Source organism: Mesocricetus auratus, unplaced genomic scaffold (assembly GCF_017639785.1).
Source record: "Mesocricetus auratus isolate SY011 unplaced genomic scaffold, BCM_Maur_2.0 Super-Scaffold_100054, whole genome shotgun sequence".
In the NCBI taxonomy this organism is placed as follows: domain Eukaryota; kingdom Metazoa; phylum Chordata; class Mammalia; order Rodentia; family Cricetidae; genus Mesocricetus; species Mesocricetus auratus.
Window position 1 is genome coordinate 2,740,670 of NW_024429231.1, and position 19,060 is coordinate 2,759,729.

Consider the following 19,060-nt stretch of genomic DNA (forward strand, 5'->3'; position numbering starts at 1 on the left):
CACCGTACACACAAGAAACAGACTCAGGGCATTGAGTCAAGTGTCTAAACTCACAAAGCAGGGAAGCCCCATCTCTCCCAGGCCCCCTTAGTGATCTGCCCCAGCTAAACTCGGACACAGCCCCGCCCCTCCCCAAGAGCTCTGGCCCCATTGCCCGAGCCTGCGCTGACCCTGCCTTGAGCTGTGTGAGGGCCTCCTCCACTCGCGGCTGGTTGTATCGAACCATGTAGCTGTGCATATCAGGGTAGTTGCTACGGATATTCTTCTCCGTGGACCCGTTGGGCACCGTCCCAAACTTCAGGGGTGGGTATTGCTCCTGGGGCCGCTGGAACTGGAACAGAACGGGGAATTGTTAAGGTACCCTCTAGGAAACCCCCCAAATCAAATGTCCCATTCTGGAGAGCCAGCCCTTAATTTGCTGGATTGGGAATGGGCTAACCAGTCTATTCAGAAATAGCTCTGTAGCCAGGTGTTGGTGGTACGCGCCTTTAATCCCAGCACTCGGGAGGCAGAGGCAGGCGGATCTCAGTGAGTTCGAGGCCAGCCTGGTCTACAGATCAAGTTCCAGGGCAACCTCCAAAGCTACATAGAGAAACCCTGTCTCGAAAAAACAAAATAAAGAAATAACGAGAAAGAAATAGCTCTGAGAAGCACAAATGCAGCACACAGGGGTGTGTTGGCTCAGTGTGGCGGAACCACATCCCTTACTGTGTAAGGTATGACCACACATTTTGTGTATCCTGCTATTCTACCTCCATCCCACCGGAAGCAGCGCTCAACCCTCTAACAGTTTGCGACACTGGCTTGGCCACTGTAGTTTCAGTGTCCCGCATGGCTGCTACCCCGTGTGCTGTGGGTGACATCAGGAGGCAGGAGTGCCGCGGGGTGGGCGTCTGGAGTGCTTTGATGAAGTAGTTTTGCATATGTTGAATCTCATCAGTAAAAATTTGGAATTGACTTTATAGTTGTTCTTACTTGAGACAGACACTTACTAGCCTGTCCCTGAATTCATGATCCTCCTGCCTCCGCCTCTGGAGGGCTGCAATTCTAGGCATATATCGTTAGCCTGAGATTGATTCCTGTATGTCCTGGTGTTAAGTGCTGTTTCTACATTTCCAGTGATTCATTGCTAATATATTTTACTCGATCATAGTCTCCAATGGATTAGCAGTGCCACAAATACAGTCTTCATTACAGCGTGCGGGAGGCACTTGTCTAGAAAGCCTTACTGGGCATTGCTGCTCCTGGGACGTGGGGACACCCTCTTTCCCCAGGGAGGTTGAAATCATTCATCTCCTCCCAAAACCTCCCATCTCTACTGCTCTGGAACCCTTCTGCTCTGGGACAGGTGTCAAGTCAGCTGACCCTGCCTCCGGCACACACCTTCCGGTCACTGAGCCCAGACACGGTGTCCACGTACTCCTCCTGGATCATGAAGGCGGCCAGATTGGCCGTGTAGCTGGCAAGAAAGATGACGGCGAAGAAGGCCCACACCAGAACCATGATCTTGCTGGTGGTGCCCCGAGGGTTCTCCACGGGCACCGAGTTGTTGAACACCAGGGCCCAGAGCAGCCAGATGGATTTCCCAATGGTGAAGGTGGAGCCACCAGGGCCTGTGGGGAACCAGGACAGGACATGGACCTCACAGCCCTTCCGCTCCCCAGGAGAGGAGAAAGGACTGCCATTCCTCGCTCTACCCCAGAGGCTACTGGGAAAACAGTTCTTTGTAGGGTCAGGTGGGAAGGGGACTCACGTTTGCCTGTGGCCAGGCTGCGGTTATAGCCCACAGGACTGAGGTACTCAAAGATGAAAACGGTGACGGCAACCACGGTGAGGCACATGACGAACATCATCACCCACACAGCTGGGCTGTAGGGCTCTGGGGACACGGGAGGTGTCAGCCAGGCAAGGGCTTGGGGGCCAGGTGGAGCCCAGTTGACTCCATCCTGTTCTGTTCCCTTTTCTGGTCCCTGCTTCAGGGACAGCCTATAGACTCCTTGTGGTAATCTTTCCCGCTTGTGACCATTTTTGTGCTTTTCACCCCCTAATTTAGATGTCTACTACAAGACTCAGGACTGGAGTCTCCACTTCCCCTGCTTTCCCTCAGGGCCATTCATCCCATCCCAGACTCCACCTCGCGGCAGCCACCACAGCCTAGCCCAGGCCACACACCTTGCCGTCCATCTTCCTTGTTCACAGCTGACAGACTTTGCCCCTGCTCCCTGCCCCTGCTCCTTGAGCCTGTCCTCCCCACCCACATGGCTGGCAAGGAGCAAGCCTGGTCTGTCTGGGACCATCTCCTGGGCCTCATGGACCCCACCGGAAGGGAGACTGCCGAGAGCAAGAGGGAACTGACATGGCCGGCTGGCCTTGTCCTCTTGCCCACTTCTGCTGTCCCTGGCTCAAGAGATGATATTTCTACCCAAATGTACCACAATGTGGCTTCCTGATCGCACCCCAAACCCAGCATTTGGCCTTGCTGCTGCTACACACCTCCATCCTTGGTGTCTTGGACCACTGCTTCCTGCGTCCACAGAGCTATCAGCAACTCACATCTGAGCATACATTCCTCATTACCTTCTGAAGGCAAGCCCTTGCCACCGCAGAAAGAGTAAAGCCCAGATTCTCTATCAGAGTGTCCATAGTCCAGAAGATATGCCACGCCCCCTCAGCCTTCTGACACCTCTTATACCCATCTCCTTACCAGCCACACAGGCCAGTCACACAAGTCTCAGATGGTCTTCAAACCCTCCATGCTGGTCACCACCTGTCTCCAATGTTCTTTCCTCCAGATCTTTACAAAGGTGAAATCCCTTCTCAAAAAGGCCTCTCCGACCCTCACCAACCTCCACCCTGAGCCTCTCTGTCTTCAGCCTAATTTCCCATGGTATCTATTACCATTGGAACTGACTTAGTCTATCCCCAAGGAGGCAGGCAGCTCCTAGGAGACAAGAATTTGTCTGTCTTAGTCACCAGGTCCCGGATTCAATGTCCAGCACTGGAAAAAAAAACTAAACAAACAAGGAAACAAAAAGCCCTGCACATTTTTGAGCCTGGGTATACCTGACCTTGGAGGGCCCTCTTTAGAAAAAACAAACAAACAACAACAAAGAATATAAATCTTCGAGTTCAGGAAACAGGGAGAGACAGAGATGAAAGGGTGGCTACGTATTCAAGACAAGCCTACATAGGAAGTCCATATCTTAAAAAGCAATACCAGAAGTCAGCGCTCTGGAGGCAGAGCTGGATCCCTGTGAGTTTGAGGCCAGCCTGGTCTACAGAGTCAGTTCTAGGACAGTTGGAGCTACACATAGAAACCCTGTCTCAAAAAAAATTATTATTGGACTGGAGAGATGGCTCAGTGGTTAAGAGCACTGGCTGTTTCTCCAGAGGACAGGGGTTCAATTCCCAGCACCCACATGGCAGCTCACAACTGTAACCCCAGTTCCAGGAAATTTGTCACCCTCACACAGTAATACATGCAGGAAAAACACCAATGACCATAAGATAAAAATAAATCTTTAAATAAAATAAAACCAAACCAAAAATCTGGCCAGGTGTAGTGGGGTGTGCCTTTACTCTCAGTACTCAGGATGCAGAAGCAGGTGGAGCTCTGTGAGTTCTGAGTTCCAGGACAGCCAGAACTACACAGAGAGACCCTGTCTGAAAAAAACAACAAAACAAAACAAACCCAAACAACTGTGCATGCAAACCCGGGATCAGAGCTGGGGAAGCTACTGCAAGCGGTGGCTTCTGAGCTCAGGCTTGCTGAGTTTCCTGCTGGGATCCCGAGGCTTGGAAGTGATGATGTCACTTCATGGGAGTCACACACCAGTGCAGGGAACAGCCTCGCCACCCAGGGCCCGCACTGCTGGAGACAGTTGTTCCAGCCTTGGCTAAGTGTGAATCCCTGTCCTGGCTGGCTCACCGAGGAAGGCAGAGGGGGACACAGTGCCATTGCTGCGTGCCACCATGACGCTGATGCCCGTCTCTACAAAGGGGACGGAGAAGTCCACGATCTCAGACCGCTCCTCGTTGATGGTAAGGGAGCCGATGGCCATGTCCGCACGCTGATAGAACACCTGGGGCGGATCGAGGAGTTGGCAAGGGAAGCAGCTCAGGGGACAGAGGCCAGCGCCGGACAAAGCCTGACCCTGGGAGACCGTGATGGCGTGGGAGACAGACTGGGAGGTCTGGTTGATGAGTGAGGAGGGAACAGAGGGGCTGGGAAGTAAGGGAGAGAGAGCACAAGCAGGAACAGAAAAGGTCTCCTCTATCCCACCCAATGTCCGCTTCAGTTGCTTAAGGCCTAGGGACCCAGCCTCCCCACTCCCAAAAGCCCTCCCCACGAACTCTACCCTCCTGCCACCACCCCAGGAGTTTCACCCTTCTGGCCCTCTCTCCAAAGTCCCTTCTGACTCCGGCAGAAGTTTCAGTTCTCTTGGCCCCACCCCTGAAGATGCCCTTACCAAGCCCAGCAGTCTCCTTTGGCCACGCCCCCTGCTCCAGGAAGCCCTCCTCTTGGGCCCCTGTCCCTAGGATCCTCAGATTCCTCTCCCGCAGGTTCTGTCCCCGCCTCTTACCTCACCAATCATGCCGTTCCAGACACCATCGATCTTCTTGCCATGCTTGCCATTAGTGACCAGGTAGAGGTCATAGCTGAAACCAATGGTGTGCGCCAGCCTCTTGAGAATGTCAATGCAGAAACCCTTGCAGCACCGCTTCTCGGGGCGGGGAGCGTCAGGCGGAGGGCTGCGGGGAGCGACCAGGCTTGGAGAGGTTGGGGACCCCTGTTAGGCTCTCCCATGAGGCGGGGGACAACGCAGCTAAAGCTATGGCTAGTGCTTTCTTGGGAGACCAAAGCTTAAGAATTTCCTGGCATCCCCCAGCTGGAGGGCCGAGGGGCTGGGGCCTGACCCACTCTGCTGGGAAGAGGATTCTGAGACTGAAACCTCTGGATCCCCGGCTGTCACCTGTGGGTCCGGTTGAGCTGGCTCCGGCAAGGGACCGAGTCTCTGATGCAAGTGCCACTGATGGGGTCAGCTGGCTCTACAATGACAAAGGGTCTCTCCTCCAGCGTGGCCACCGTGAGGTGCTGTGTGTCATCTACTGGCTGCAGGAAGCGGCCATAGCGCGACCAGAGAGGGTACTTGAGGCGGAGGGTCTGTTGTTCCCAACTGCCCACCTTGGCAAAACAATAGCAACAACAGAACAGTCATGCTTCCTGGGGGCGTGCCTAAACTCTGGGGCCTACCTTCCTCCAGCACCCCGTTTCTTTGCTCTTACTCCTTCAGACCAGACTCTGGCCTTCAGTTATGGTTTTCCATAGGACGTCGGGGTCTAGACCTGTCTCCCCTCCCTCAGATCGGTCCTCTCCCCGCAGACCCTGGGGTCCAGGTGCCTTCCCACAGATGCCTGGAGTCTGGCTACTCACCACTTCCCATGTCCTGTCTCTGGTGAGGGAGATGACCACCAGTGACGGGTTCACCAGAAAGCCATCTTCATTGAAGGAGTAGTCTCGGTTATCCCAGGTGATGTTCATGAAGTACCTGCCCAGGGAACACGGTGGGGACCACATGACGACCTGGACCAGGTCCCACACTCTCAACTTGGTGTTGACACCTTAAAGTCCTGTTTCTGAAACTTCCTGTCTATTCCCACATGAAAGCTCTTAACGGCACTAAATACAGTGTCACTTGGAACATGGGAAGCTTACTATCTTCAGGCCTTGGTGAGGGCTGCGCTGTACCTATAAAACCTTTCTCTCTTCTTGACCAGCGCTGATACCCGCCTTCTGGGGGAGTCTTTGGGGTTCCTAAACATCCTCTCTGTAGTGGATACCCGCCTCCTGGGGGAGTCTTTGGGGTTCCTAAACATCCTCTCTGTACTGGAGTGCGGCATGCCCTCCTCCATCCCTCTAGTCAGCTGCCCCCGTCCTCCACCCCCTATAGTCCTGGAATCTTTCCAGTCTGTATCCCACCCCAGAGAAGTCTTTCTACCTAAAGCTGATTCTATGGCAGCCTCCCCTCCTCAGGACCTGCTGCTGGATCCTAGAATCCCAGAACAGAGTCTTTTTTTTTTTAATAATTTAATTTTATTTTTTGTGTATTGGTATGACAGTGTCAGATTCCCTGGAACTGACTTAGAGACAGTTGTGAGCTGCCATGTAGGTGCTGGGAATTGAACCCGGGTCCTTCCAGAGGGCAGTCAGTGCTCTTAACCACTGAGCCACTTCTCCAGCCACCCCCCCCCAAGAACAGAGTCTTAAGATGCACAGCTGTGCTCACAAGGCCTCCCCGGCCTTCTCAGCCCTCATCTGTCCTGTGTTTGCCTGCGTCTTTTCCCCTTGTGTCTTTCTATGTGTTTCCATCACGCCTGGAATGAATGCTCTCCATTTCTGGAGGACCTGTGAGCACCCTAGACTGAGCTGGCCTGGCCCCACTGGTGTCTCCTTAGAGCCATCCCATCCCGACCACACAGATGGCCAAAGCCCGGTTGGCTTTGAGGCCTTGCTCTTCCCATTTTACTCACATATTCCGGGGCTCAGCTCCATCTAAGTACAATGGCGAGTGTGTGTGTGTGCGCGTGTGTGTGTGTGTGTGTGTGTGTGTGTGTGTGTGTGTGGTTATGAGCTAACCTGGGCCCCCTGTAAGAGCAGCAAGTGCTCTAACTGCTGAGCATCTCTCCAGCTCCTCCTCCAGCTATAACATTTTACCCCTAACCTGATGTGATCTAACCCCCTAGGCCTCACACACCTCCAATTTACTGTCATCTCAGAGGCTGCCCAGTGGGTAGTTATTTCTTTTCTTGTTGTTCACTGCTTGTCCCCTCCCTCATTAGACTGTCAGCTTTGTGAGAGTGAGAGCAGGGCATGTATTTGATTCTTTTCAGTTTTTTGAGTCATATATACATATATAGACACATAGATTCTCAGTAAAGGGTTTTCAGTGGATGGATGTTTGGTTAGTAGCTCATCCCTAGGTCTCAGTTTAGAAACCTCTCGGAGTTGTGCACCCTGTATTGGGAGGTTGATTGTCACCAACCAGTTTCCTCTTGGGATGCTGTTTAACAGTGAGACCTGTAGGTTTTAAAATTATGAGGAAGGAGAAACTATGGATTAAGATCTGAACAGAGGCTAGGGAAGGTAAGTGTGTGTGTGTGTGTGTGTGTGTGTGCGCGCGCGTGCATGCACACAAAATCAGGAGATGAAAGAGTAGCTGGCCCAGACTTGGCCTCAATTCCTGAAGTCTGTTCTTTGCATGTTTATCTTTCCAATGAACCCTCTTTCTCCTGGGGAAATTAAAACGAGACTGTTTTTTGCAACCAGAAATGTCCTGGTTGGGTAGGCTTCCTCCCCCACGTTCCCTAAGGCTGCTGCTATCTCCATTACTGCAAACCTCTCGCTGTGTGGCCATTATTCGCATCCCTGTATGTCACCTCTTTAGGCCCTTGCCTTCTTTGAAGAAGCCTGTGGTCTTATTCATCCCTGTGTTCCCGGGGCCCAGCGTGAGCCCTGGTTCCTAGCAGGTGCTCAGTATTTATGAACACTGGATGCTCCTCTCACCCTCTTGTTCTGGGGTGCTGATTCCCAACCCAGTGGTCCATTCCCTTCCCTTAGGGCTTCTGCACCTCCTCCCAGACTCAGCTGAGTTCAGAATTAATGAGCTTCCTTCTGCTGCCCTGCCACCACGGGAACTGTTTCCCGCACGCCCTGGGCCTCCCGTGGTGGGGATGCTGTCACACTTTTCTTCTGAAGCCACAGCGTGTAAGCTGGGCCCATTGCCACAACAAGGGTGGACACACCCAGCACTTTGCAGCCCATCCGGGCCACACGCAGGGGTGGTATTGAAATGTCTAACAGTCGGCACGGCACAGGCCCTGGCCAATCCGAAGGGGAATCTAGCCAATCGGCAGAGATGTTTAACTAGTCTGAATGGATGTGCCTTGAACAGCCAGTATGTCAGCCCTGACCATGTGACAATGTTTTCAGTAATAAGGTGTGAGACCTGTGCCCTCCACGTCACCTGACGTTGATTTCTCTTTGCTGTGTGGTTCCCTCTTCTCTAGACTACGCTCATTCTGCCTGCACCCCAACTTCTACTGGTCAAGAGTAGAGAAACGAATTACCGCATGGAGCCAGCCAGACACTCGTCTCTGGGATATCACATGGCAGAGAAGGAGCTTCTGCCTCGCACGGGTCTCTCAGTCACTGGGCCCTTTGTTATCACTGAGACTTATCTCATGGTGGTGGTTTTCTTTTTTTATCCAGTGTAAGTGGCTATCAATTGTCACTATTTTTACTTACAAAACAAACAAGCACACAAGCCCAGAAACACTGCCAATTAAAACATGACTGGCCGATTGTAAGACATACCTTGATTTCAAAGTCGTGAAAATATAATAAGAGTGAATATGCCTTGTTTCCTGCCTCCATCTTCAGAGTGCTGGGATGCCAAGTCTATACTGCTACACTGAACTAAAATTATACATTTTTTGTTTTCAGACAGGGTCTCAGGTAGCCCAGGTTGGCCTCCAAGTTGATATACAGACAAGGATGACTCTGAACCACAGTCTTCCACCTCCACTCCTGAAATTCCTGGGATTATAGTCTTTCACTACCATGCTCAGCCCTAAAGTCATGAAATAATGGTAACACACTCTGTACACCAGGAGCTTTCCAAATCACCTGGCTGAATCCCAGAAAGGCCTCTCCGTTGTTCCCGTTTTTACAGATTAGAGCCCGGGTGAGCTCCATCCCAGGTAACTCATTAGTGAGTACACCAAGCATTCCCCAATCACCTGTGCAGGCTCTCCCCGCGGTGGGTGCGATTCTGGGCGCGGCAGTCATGGCCCAGCTCAGGCAGGAAGCCATAGTCTCGCAGCAGGGCTTGAGCACCTCTGACCACCACCGCCACACCAGCAGCCACTCGACGTGCCAAGTCGTCACGCCAGCCCGCAGAGCGCACTGCAAACAGCCCTGCAGGCAGGGGAGCGCCTCCTGGCAGAAGAAGGGGCTCCCCAGGGACCCCGGAGCCCCCACCTCCGGCCAGCTGGGGTCCCACCATGAACCAGACGTAGCCAGGCCCGGTGAGGCCAGCCTCCTCTGCTGCCCGGAAAACAGGCTCTGCCTCCTCGCGGGCGCAGAAGAGCAGGCGGATCTGAGCGCTGACACTCCGGAGCTGTGCGCCCAGGACGGCCTCACCAGCCCCGGGGTCCAGTGTCAGCGCTCCTCGATGCTCCCAGCCCACCAGGCTGCCATCGGTCAGCACCTCGATGTATGACAAGAAGGCCCGATGGCCTGGGGCACGCGTGGTCACTGCCACAAAGGATGTCCAGTCGTACTCCTCCAGCACCTCAAAAATGACCTGCAGCTGCTGCTCTGTGGAGGAGCCGAGCTGCAGGAAGGTGGAGCCCTTCTCCTGCGGGAACAGGGAGGACCAGTGAGCTACCTACCACAGCTGCCTGAGCCAGTGGCACGGCAGCTTCCACGATGGCTGCTAACCAGGCCTGGCTCCTTTTCCTTCGGCAGCACTGGCTTTGTCTGGGGTATGTTTAATCACATAACTGAGTTCTTCCAGTCTCACCTAAAAAAACTCACCCTGCACCTTACTCTCCTGCCTGAGGGCAGCTGTAGAGACCCAGAAGGAAACTCTGAAGGCTGGAGGAATGGTACATACCTCCAGTCACAACGCCCCATTTGGAGTTACAACTTACGGGGTGAGCTGCTGAGGTTTGAGGGCTTATCTGTGGCAGCATGTGATGTCACCACCATGAATTCACCTCACATCTTCCCAAGTGGAGTGGGCTGTCCCTTTAATTTCCCTCCTGCTGTCCCCCATTTCTGACTCCCTTGTTGGCCTCTGTTCCTCAGTCAGAACCCTGAATAGAGCAAGGGGTCTTTATGGTTCTCTTTCCTCTTCTGTCCGCGCCCCCTAGCAAGGTCATTTAGCACCGTGGGCTTAAATGTTGTCTGTAGCACTAGCCAGCATGGTAGCCACTAGCGTGTGTAGCTATTCAAATTACGATTAAACTGGAAGTAAAATGTAGTTCCTGCGCTGCACCATGCAAGTGCTCAGTATCCACCTGTGGCTTTGCAGGGCCTGCTGGACGGAGCAGACACAGTCCACCTTCACCACTGCAGGGCGCTCGTGCACTGTGCCCAAGGCTCTGATCTCTGGCTACAACCGGTCCTGAGAGCTCTAGACAAACCTATCTTACTTTCTAGTCACCATCCGTAAACCAGGGTTCCCACAAGCGTCTCAGGAACCCGCATGTCAAAAGCAGATTTCCCTTCACAACCCTCTTCCTCTTCACACCCTAAGCCAGAAACCTCCTCCTTCCCCCTAGGATCTCACACCATCAAATACACAACAGAGACGACCCTGGGCGCCTGCTCGTCTGTCCCCTCCCGCGCTGGGATTGCTGAATGCACCACTACATTTGCACGGAGCCGGAGGTGGAGCCCAGGACCTCGTCTGTGCTAGGCCAGAGCTAAAGCAACCCAGCTACAGCCCGTCCTTTCCTTGTTTCCATCGCGCTCACATCAGGGCCAAGATTTCCTGGCTGTGGTTCTAACCCAATCTTAGTTGTCTTCTTTCTGACGACACACACACACACACTCACAGGCTCCTCCCCCCACACTCACAGGCTCCCCCCCCCCACTCACAGGTTCCCCTCACACACACACTCACAGGCTCCCACACACACACACTCACAGGCTCCCCTCACACACACACTCACAGGCTCCCCTCACACACACACTCACAGGTTCCCCTCACACACACACTCACACACACATACAGTCACACACTCACACACACTCTCACTCACACACTCACACACAGTCACACACTCACACTCACACACACTCACACACACTCTCACACACCGACACACTCACACACATACAGGCACACACTCACACTCACACACTCACACACTCTCACTCACACACTCACACATACACATACAGTCACACACTCACAGTCACACACTCACACACTCTCTCACTCACACACACTCACACTCACACTCACTCACACACTCAGACACACTCTCACTCACACACTCACACATACACAGTCACACACTCACACTCACACACTCGCACACACACTCTCACTCACACACACAGTCACACACTCACACTCACACACTCACACACACTCACAGGCTCCCCTCACCGTCAGTTACACTTGACTAGACATCTGCAGCTCTCTGGCACATTTCTGCTTGCATTCTTGTGTCTTTTAGTTTGTTCTCCAAACAGAACCAAATGATCATTTCAGAATATTAATTGGAACACATCTCTTCTCTATTGAAAACCTTCCAATAATTCTACTTGAGAGCCCAAACCAAAGAAAGTACCCGCTGTGGCCCAAGCACGAGGCCCTACATGACCCAACTCCCAGTGCCTGCCTGAGCTACTTGGCTCCAGTCAACTGCCTTGTCCCTCCTGGGGCCACACTCCGCAGCTCTTCCATGCCTAGCTACCCCTCAACATCCTTCAGGGCCAGCACAGACCCTGCCTCCTCAGGAAGCCTCTCTTGACTACCATCTACTGCAGCCTTAGCCTCAGTCAACACTGGTTTCCCCTAGGGCAGACTTCACTATCTGTGGCTGGGTTTGTTTTCTTTATTAGAGTGCAAGTTCCATATGACTCAGCCTCCCCCAACTCAGTTTTATAACCCTGAACCTACACAGGCCCCAGGCCTCAAGCCTCCCTGCAACTACTTGCAAACGGCCATCCCATCAGATTTCTCCTTTGGCACATGCCTGTGGTTTGAAGCCCGGGTACAAGGCAGCAGTCCTGAGAAGAGGAGGCTTCCCAGCATGCAGTGGAGACCCACAGAGGCCCCCACCCCTCAGCAGGGTGTGGCTATAATAAAGGACTAGGTCCTGGCTTTCACTGTAGCTTAACTGGAGTAGTGAGGACCACACTTTCTCCCACCGGACAGTGGGGACTATGTGTATCCCCGAATTTGCACAGAGTGGATAACAGTGTTCAGTGGGTCACACTCAGCAGCAATGGAGGCACAAGGGACCAGGCGTCAGTGTTGTGTGCAGACAGCAGCCCGGCCTACAAATCAAGCCAAGAGCCAGGACGCTTGGGCAGAGGTCTTTCCCACAATGACTCGTGCAGTAGGGATCCAGGTGCAATGAGTGCCACAGGCCTTTCTAGCTGGGGACTGACTGGTTTAGGTCCCATTCATCCGGGTGACTCCATCCTCCAGCCAACCCCATTTCTCTGCCTCTCTTCCTTCCACTCCAGTACATTCCTTCTTAGGCTTCAGCTTTCTTAGGCTAGTCCAAGCCTCTTCTTTGGTAGCAAAAGCTCACTACAACCCACTGTCCGGGGCCGCTGGAGGCGGGCCTCTCTTCAGGCCACTACCAGACCAGTCTCCCCGCGCCTCTTCTGGTTTTCAGTGACTGGGCTCGTTCCTTTCTGCACCCAGTTCAGGGCCCCTCGCTTCCACACGTCTACAGTTTGACACGCTTCTCCTCAAACCCCACTCTGAGGGCCTATTCCTCTCTCGGCAAAGCCCTTTCATCACCCTGCTTGGGCCGGGTCTACCCTCAGCCCTCCCTACTGGGTCCCTCTCTCCTTCCGTGAGCACCACTAGCCTTGTCCCTGGGCCCCGTCTGCCGTTCATCAGTCGGGCTCTCAGAATGCATGGCTGTGCTCTCACTGCTAGAGCTGTAGGCGCCATCCTTCAGCGGGGCCGTCCACCATTCTCCGTCAGTACCTGCCTCTTCTCCCATGGTCCCTGTCCCTGCCTTCCCGGACACCACTACTCAGTAGACTCTACCTCTTTCCATAACTCTAGTTTCTGACCCTGTGGCCTCTCGTTAGAACCTCTCTCTTCTGCCACTGGTTCTTCCTCGGTCCTCACTAGTAACCCACCTTCTCTGTGGTTATCTGACCCTTGTAGGTGCCCCCTGGAAGCCGCTGTGATCCCTGCGGAGCACGCCCCTCCAAGTCAGAATCCTCCCCATCTAGACTAGACTCTCAGCAGCACAGTGGAAACTGACCAACGGGCGGCCCCGCCCCCAAGCTACCCCAGGTCTCCCCTCCCAAAGGCTGCCTCCCGAGAGGCTTGCCCTTCAGCCTCCCCTACCCACGGCGACTCGACGACCGTCCCCGCCCCAAGTCAATCTTCCCATCCCCGCCCCCCGGCCGGGAGGCCCCGCCCCTCGGCCGGCCCGCCCCCTCGCGGTCGCGCGCGCACCTTGGGCGTGAGCACGAGCGCGGCGCCGCCGTGCACGGCCACGATGGGCAGCGAGGTCTGCGCCGACAGGAAGTCGAGAATGGGCGCGACGGCGGGCGCGCGCGAGTCGTCCTCGAACACCACGCCGTGCACGCGCAGCCCCGACAGCAGGTCGCAGAGCTGCAGCACAAGGCTGCGAGGGTCCGAGCCGTTGAGCACCAGCGCCACTGGCCGCACGTCCAGGCCCGGGCTGCGCACTGCCGCCGCCACGGCCGGGCCCAGGCGCGCCGCCTCGGCCGCGTACGCGGGGCCCGAGAAGACCAGCGCCACGTTGAGCGGCCGCGCCCCGCCCGTGCCCCCGCCGGCCGCGCCCGGCCCCGGCGCCTCCTCCGGGAACGGGCTGGCGCACGCCAGCGCCAGCAGTAGCAGCATCTTAGCGGGGCCCCGAGGGCCGCGGGGGCCACCGGCGCCGCGCATCGCCTGCGGGCCCCGCCGGGCGGCCTCTGCGCGGACGGGAGGCGAGGGCACAGCCCGAGGGCAGGCACGGGAGAGACGGGGCGAGAGGGGAAGGGTGTGTGATGGAGAAGAGGGAGGGGCAGACACGGAGAGAAACAGAGATGAGGGACAGAGATAAGGGGAGACCGAGACAGAGGGAGGGGACAGAGATCAAGAAACAGAGGTGGGGAAGGTGACAGAGACAGTCAGGGTGAGGGGGCGAAGTTGGGTGAGAGACGGAGAGCATAGAGAGAAACAGATGAAGAGAGACAGGAGAGGACGGAGACAGAGAGGGAGAGAGACACAGACCAGAGACAGCGAGAAGAGACCGCGGGAAAGGCGATGGAGGGAGTGGAAGGGAAAGATGGAATCCAAATAGAGGGAGGGGTGGGGGTGAGGTGGAGGAATGGAGTGTGGGAACCCGGAGACACAAAGGCGGGAGGGGTGAGTAATGGGGTCAGGGAAGACACAGAGGTAAGCGGGGAAGATGGCAGGGATGGGATGGACAGTGGTCACACAGATGGGAGACAGACCCAGAGATGGGGCAAAGAGGGCGGAGAGGTGGAGGGAGAGGCTCAGGTGGACACAGACCCAAGAGAAGGCAAGTGAGAGGATGGCAGGCAGGCGAGGAGAGATGAGAAAGTTGCGGGTGTAGACCACAAGCGAGCCAGGAATTGGAAGGCAGGGACCCACAGCACCAGAGTCAGGCAAACACCAACCTCAGGAAGAAGGGATGACATGGAGGAAGGCCAGCCGAGCAAGTGAGACACACAGAAGACAGAAATAGCGAGGCGAGGCAGAGACCCAGACCCCCACCCGGGAGGTGCCCAGCACAGACATGAAAGCAAGGCAGAGCCCGTGGCAGAGGGAACGAAAATAAAAGGGAGAAAGTTAGAGGGGAGAGAGGGAGGGAAAGGGGTCAGGTGTGTGGGGAGAGAGAGAGAGAGTGGAAAAATTAGTGGGCTATCCGAGGAGAGACAATACCCACCACCCCAAGCCGCCTCAGCCCCTCCTCGTGCCGCTGCCCCTCATGTTCCTTCTTGATGAAACCATCACGGGCCAGTCTTGGGGTCGGGGGCACAGCTGTGGAGCGCTGGTGTGGGGGGGTCCCTGGCTTCCAGCCCAGAGCAATTTAGTAAATTAAATGTTGCCTCCGGTGCCCCCTGTTGAATACTAGTTTCCTGGGGTGGGTGGGCTGGGATCCCAGACTCCTGGTGCTAGGTATGTGAAGGAGGCCTTGGGGGCCTGACCCCTGCTTCCAGAAAGCACTTAGGGGTCTTTCTGAATGGGTCAGTGTCCAGATACAGAAGGGTTCTCTCTTGGCTGTCAGTCTCATGTCTGGTTGCCATGGTAGCACAGGCTTGTCCCTTCTAGACAGCAAGGGTTGGGGCAGAGGCCCACACCCCCTACTCTGCATTTAAACATCTTCCAGATATTGCCATCTCACCTTTCTGGAGGTCCTGAGCCTCTGTCTTCCCCTCCCCCAATGACGGGGTGTCCCCTCCTGCAGGCCATGCCTTCTCCGGTCCCTCCTCTCCATTGCTTTCCCTTCCCTAAGCAGCTGGCTCAATCCGTGCTCAGAATAGCCCCCCCCTCCTCCCCAAAATAACGCACAGCTGTGGCCTGGCCCCCGCGGGGTTAATACTGCCTCTCTCCCTTCCTGGTGGCTGCTCAGCCATCAGCCCCCTCCTTTGCTTTTCAGACCCTGGCTTCTGCATTTTGGGGTCCAAGGTCCTTGTCACTGTGAGGCCTAGGAGGGCGGCCTCAGCCCCACCCCATCAGGAGGCACCGCTTTCCCATGAAAGACTCCCAGCCCTGGTGTCAATCCTCTGAAGGCAAAGTCCCCAGAGCTCACAACAGGGCTGGCAAAGTCCACGTCCACCTCATGAATTTAGGCATCTCCTTTCATCCCCACGGGGGCCTTAGACAGTTCCCCACCCTGCCCTGTCAGGAGTCCTGGCCCTTCTCTCTCATAGGTGCCCTCCCTATGTTCCCGACTGAGGAACTGGCCTGGCAGGTGCCCCCCCCCCCCCCAGCACTGTAGTCCACTCATCTCCTCAGGACCTGGGAACCCCGGCGTCCTCCGGCCCCAATAGCTGGGAATCTTGGTTCCTGTCTTGTTCTCCTTTAAGAAGCCTCCCCCCTTTTTACCTCAGACCCCATCAGTCCCAACATTCTTGCATTCCCAGCCGCCCCTCTCAAGTGCTGTCCAGGGCATAAGGATGAAGGGGTCTCTGTCCCCACTGGCCCCCAATCCACCACGGGAGCGGGGAGAGGCTCTGATCAGCAGCTCCCCCTCCTCGTGCTGCGGAAAGCTGCCTGTCCCCCTCTGCATACACACAAACCGGCGCCTTCTCATCCCAACCCTGGAAGGGCATTCCAGAACCTTGAGGAAGGGGTGACTGCTTGGGGCTGGGTGCCGGTCACTGGACGCCCTCAAGGTCCTTGGCAGGGGTATTAATAGCAGACTCATAGCTCTGAGGTGGGAGGGGGGGAGCGAGAGGAGACAGGGATAGCCAGCCACGGGGAGACTGATGCAGGCAGGGGTTGTAGAGGTGAGGTGGAGAGGCTGCCGGAGGTGGGATTCAGTTAGGAGCAGCTGGGGACAGGGTAAAGTATCTGGGACAGAGGCCTGGGGTGGCTCTGAGGTGTAGAAACCTAGGAAAGGGGCAGAGAGCGCGCGGGCGCACGAGAGCAGATGGAAGCCAGTCCCTGGGGGACGAGGGGGCAGAGCCCTTTGGTTTGCTTGCGTTCAAACCCCTTCCCTCCTTGAGGTCCCTGGCCAACTTTCCCTGCCCTAGATTGGAGAGGGTCCTAGCCTCACCCCCACCCCTGCGTCCCCTGCCCCAGCCTTACCTTTTCATGACCCTGTTCTGTGGGGGGAACTGCTGGGGGGCCAGGACCGGAACTAGTGTCCAGAGACCCAAAGATTCCGTGGCGCGTTGGGGAGCTGGTTGGGGGCCAGGCCCAGGGCGGCAGTGAGGCGGCGGCAGCAGCAGCAGCAGCGCAGGCGGCAGTGGTGGGGACCTTTCGCCTGTCCCGGCTCTGTCCCTCCTCTTCTTGATCCTGCCCTGCCCTGTCCGCCAAGGTTGCGGCCACCAGACTAGGCAAGGGTGAGGCTACACATGTTGCGCTGGAAGTTGGGCCCTGGACATTGCGGAGGCTGTTGGGGTGTCCTCTTGCGGCCTGACCCCATGGGGATCCCCTCCACCCACCTGGGGTGCCCCCCTCCGCCGGCCTCAGTGCGGGCTCCTCCCCTGGCTGGCATGCCACACCACCTCTCCCCAGATTATTGGCATCCCCTTTGTGCTCAGCACCCCCTCCCTTGTCTCTGTCTGTCTGTCTGTCTGGGTCACCTCTGAAGCCAGTGGCTCGTGTGTGTTTGTATAAGGAGCGTGAGGCTGCCTATCAGGGAAAATGCTTGCCCATTCCTTGCTTGGCCACCTCTGGACACCCCCCCCACCATGCCCCCACGTTCAAGCACAGGCAGAAACACACATGCACACGCTTACACACACACACACACACACACACACAATTTCACTTCCCTGGGATTTCCCCTCAACACCCCCGGAGCTTGATGAGGGAGACACACACACACACACACACACACACACACACACACACACACACACACACACACACACGCTTGCGCCGGCCCTAACAGGGGTGCGTTGTCACTGCTCTCAGTGGCTGTTTGGACAGACAGGAGGACACAGGCATCCGGGGACACACAGACACTCGGCTGGACGCAGGCAGGAGGCACAGAACCCAGGTGCACACCATCCATCCAGGTTTGGGGGCTCAGGGAACCGACTGGGGGTCCGTGAGGTGCCGGCAGGAGGCTCAGGGTTGGTCCAGACAGACAGACCCCTCCTCCCTCAGCTGCCGCCGCTGCAGCCCTTACAGACACACCCCCCCACCAGCCAGCCTGACACCAAGACACACATCCTCACCTAGCAGACGGCTGTAGCGCGAGAGACCCCTGGGGGCCAGGCGGACCCACCCAGGCTGACACCCCTCAACAGGGCGCTGGTGGCCAAGGAGGCTGCGGGCGCGGGCGGAGGGTGGCGGGCGGCAGCGGCAGCGGCAGCGGCAGCGGCCAGGGCTTGCAGGAGCTAGAGCGTGAGGGACTCACACACACTCGCTGTGCTCTCGCACACTCACTCAGGATGCGATTAACATTCAGTCCCCGTCCCTCCCTGCCAGGAGACCCACAGCCCCCCCAGGCTTCCCTAGGGACCCCCTCCTCCTGTTAGGGCTGAGGGAGGGGGCCAGTCTTCACCCCATTTGGAAGCCTCTGTTTTCCTCATGGGACATGGGACTGAGGGGCTGCGATTGAAACGGGAGGACGCCAAGGTGGGTGGACAAGGACATTCATTGCCTGGCACAGACAATTGGGACCTAGATAGAGCGTTGGGGGGGGTCCTGAAATTGCCCCTTCCCTCTTGTGGACTTCAACTTCCGCCGCGCTAAGACTCATCCTGTGCGTTCTATGGCCCCAGAGCAAGATGCAAACTGGATGTCTATCGTGGAGCCAGGAGTCTAGACTCCCAAGTCCCTTGTCCCTTGGAAACAGATGTCCAAATGCTAGCCCACCTTCCTCAGGCCCATCAGATGAGACCCTGTCTTTGCCTCCAGACTGATGGGGGGTCAGAGCCCAGTCCTCCCGCCTCAGACTGCAGCCCTCTTCCCAAGTCCCTGCTCCCCTCAGACCTAGATGTCCGGTTCTCTCTCAGACCCAAGGGTCCAGACCCTGGCTCTCTTTCCTGTGATCCAGGGTTAGACCCTAGGCATCCTCCCTCCCACCCAGGGGACCAGACCCTCCCAGGATTCCAAGCCTTGGTTCTCCTTCCTTAGGCCACAGGTCCAGGCCTTCTCCAGATTCTGAGCAAGTCCTTACAGAGGGCCAGTTGATCAGTGAGGGACTGGTCCATCACGGCCATGACTGCTCAGTCCCCTGGAGGAAAACTGCCTGCTTTGTCACAGACATAGCAGTCCTCACCACAACCCTGTCTTTTAGGGTCCATAGTCATTTCTTGCCTCTGGTGGGGCAGTTGTTAGCATCTGCCTCGGTGCTCTGGGACCCCTGAGGATGGAAGCTGGGGTGGGGAAGAGAGGGGCGGGGAAGGGAGAGAGAATGTGGGGGGCAGAGTCATGGAGCAGGGGCTGGGATCTAGACCTATAGCAAGCAATCTTATCAGACTTCTGCCTAGGGCCACTGTTGGAGTCCTGTTTCCTGTGTCCTAAGATCTGGGAGGACATGGGTGATGATGTTTCTGAAAGAGCCAGGACCTGAAATGTGGGGTCTTGGAAGAGAATGTGGATGTAGGTTAGAATATTGGGCTGAGGAGAGG

At 56.2% G+C, this 19,060-nt stretch overlaps 1 protein-coding gene across 1 annotated transcript in view; it reads right to left on the bottom strand.

The window, feature by feature from the left end:
• The window catches only part of Grin2d (glutamate ionotropic receptor NMDA type subunit 2D), a 41,556-nt gene extending 24,397 nt beyond the window's left edge, over positions 1-17,159 (bottom strand). Inside the window, exons 1-10 of the mRNA XM_040736029.1 lie at positions 16,560-17,159; positions 13,230-13,711; positions 8,800-9,419; positions 5,435-5,549; positions 4,974-5,185; positions 4,584-4,752; positions 3,929-4,082; positions 1,754-1,879; positions 1,384-1,613; positions 171-331 (exon numbers count right to left, since the gene is read on the bottom strand). Coding sequence (XP_040591963.1) covers positions 171-331; positions 1,384-1,613; positions 1,754-1,879; positions 3,929-4,082; positions 4,584-4,752; positions 4,974-5,185; positions 5,435-5,549; positions 8,800-9,419; positions 13,230-13,685 — 2,243 coding nt within the window. The 5' untranslated portion in view covers positions 13,686-13,711; positions 16,560-17,159. The remainder of the gene's footprint in view (positions 1-170; positions 332-1,383; positions 1,614-1,753; positions 1,880-3,928; positions 4,083-4,583; positions 4,753-4,973; positions 5,186-5,434; positions 5,550-8,799; positions 9,420-13,229; positions 13,712-16,559) is intronic.
• Between the last annotated feature and the right edge of the window lie 1,901 nt (positions 17,160-19,060).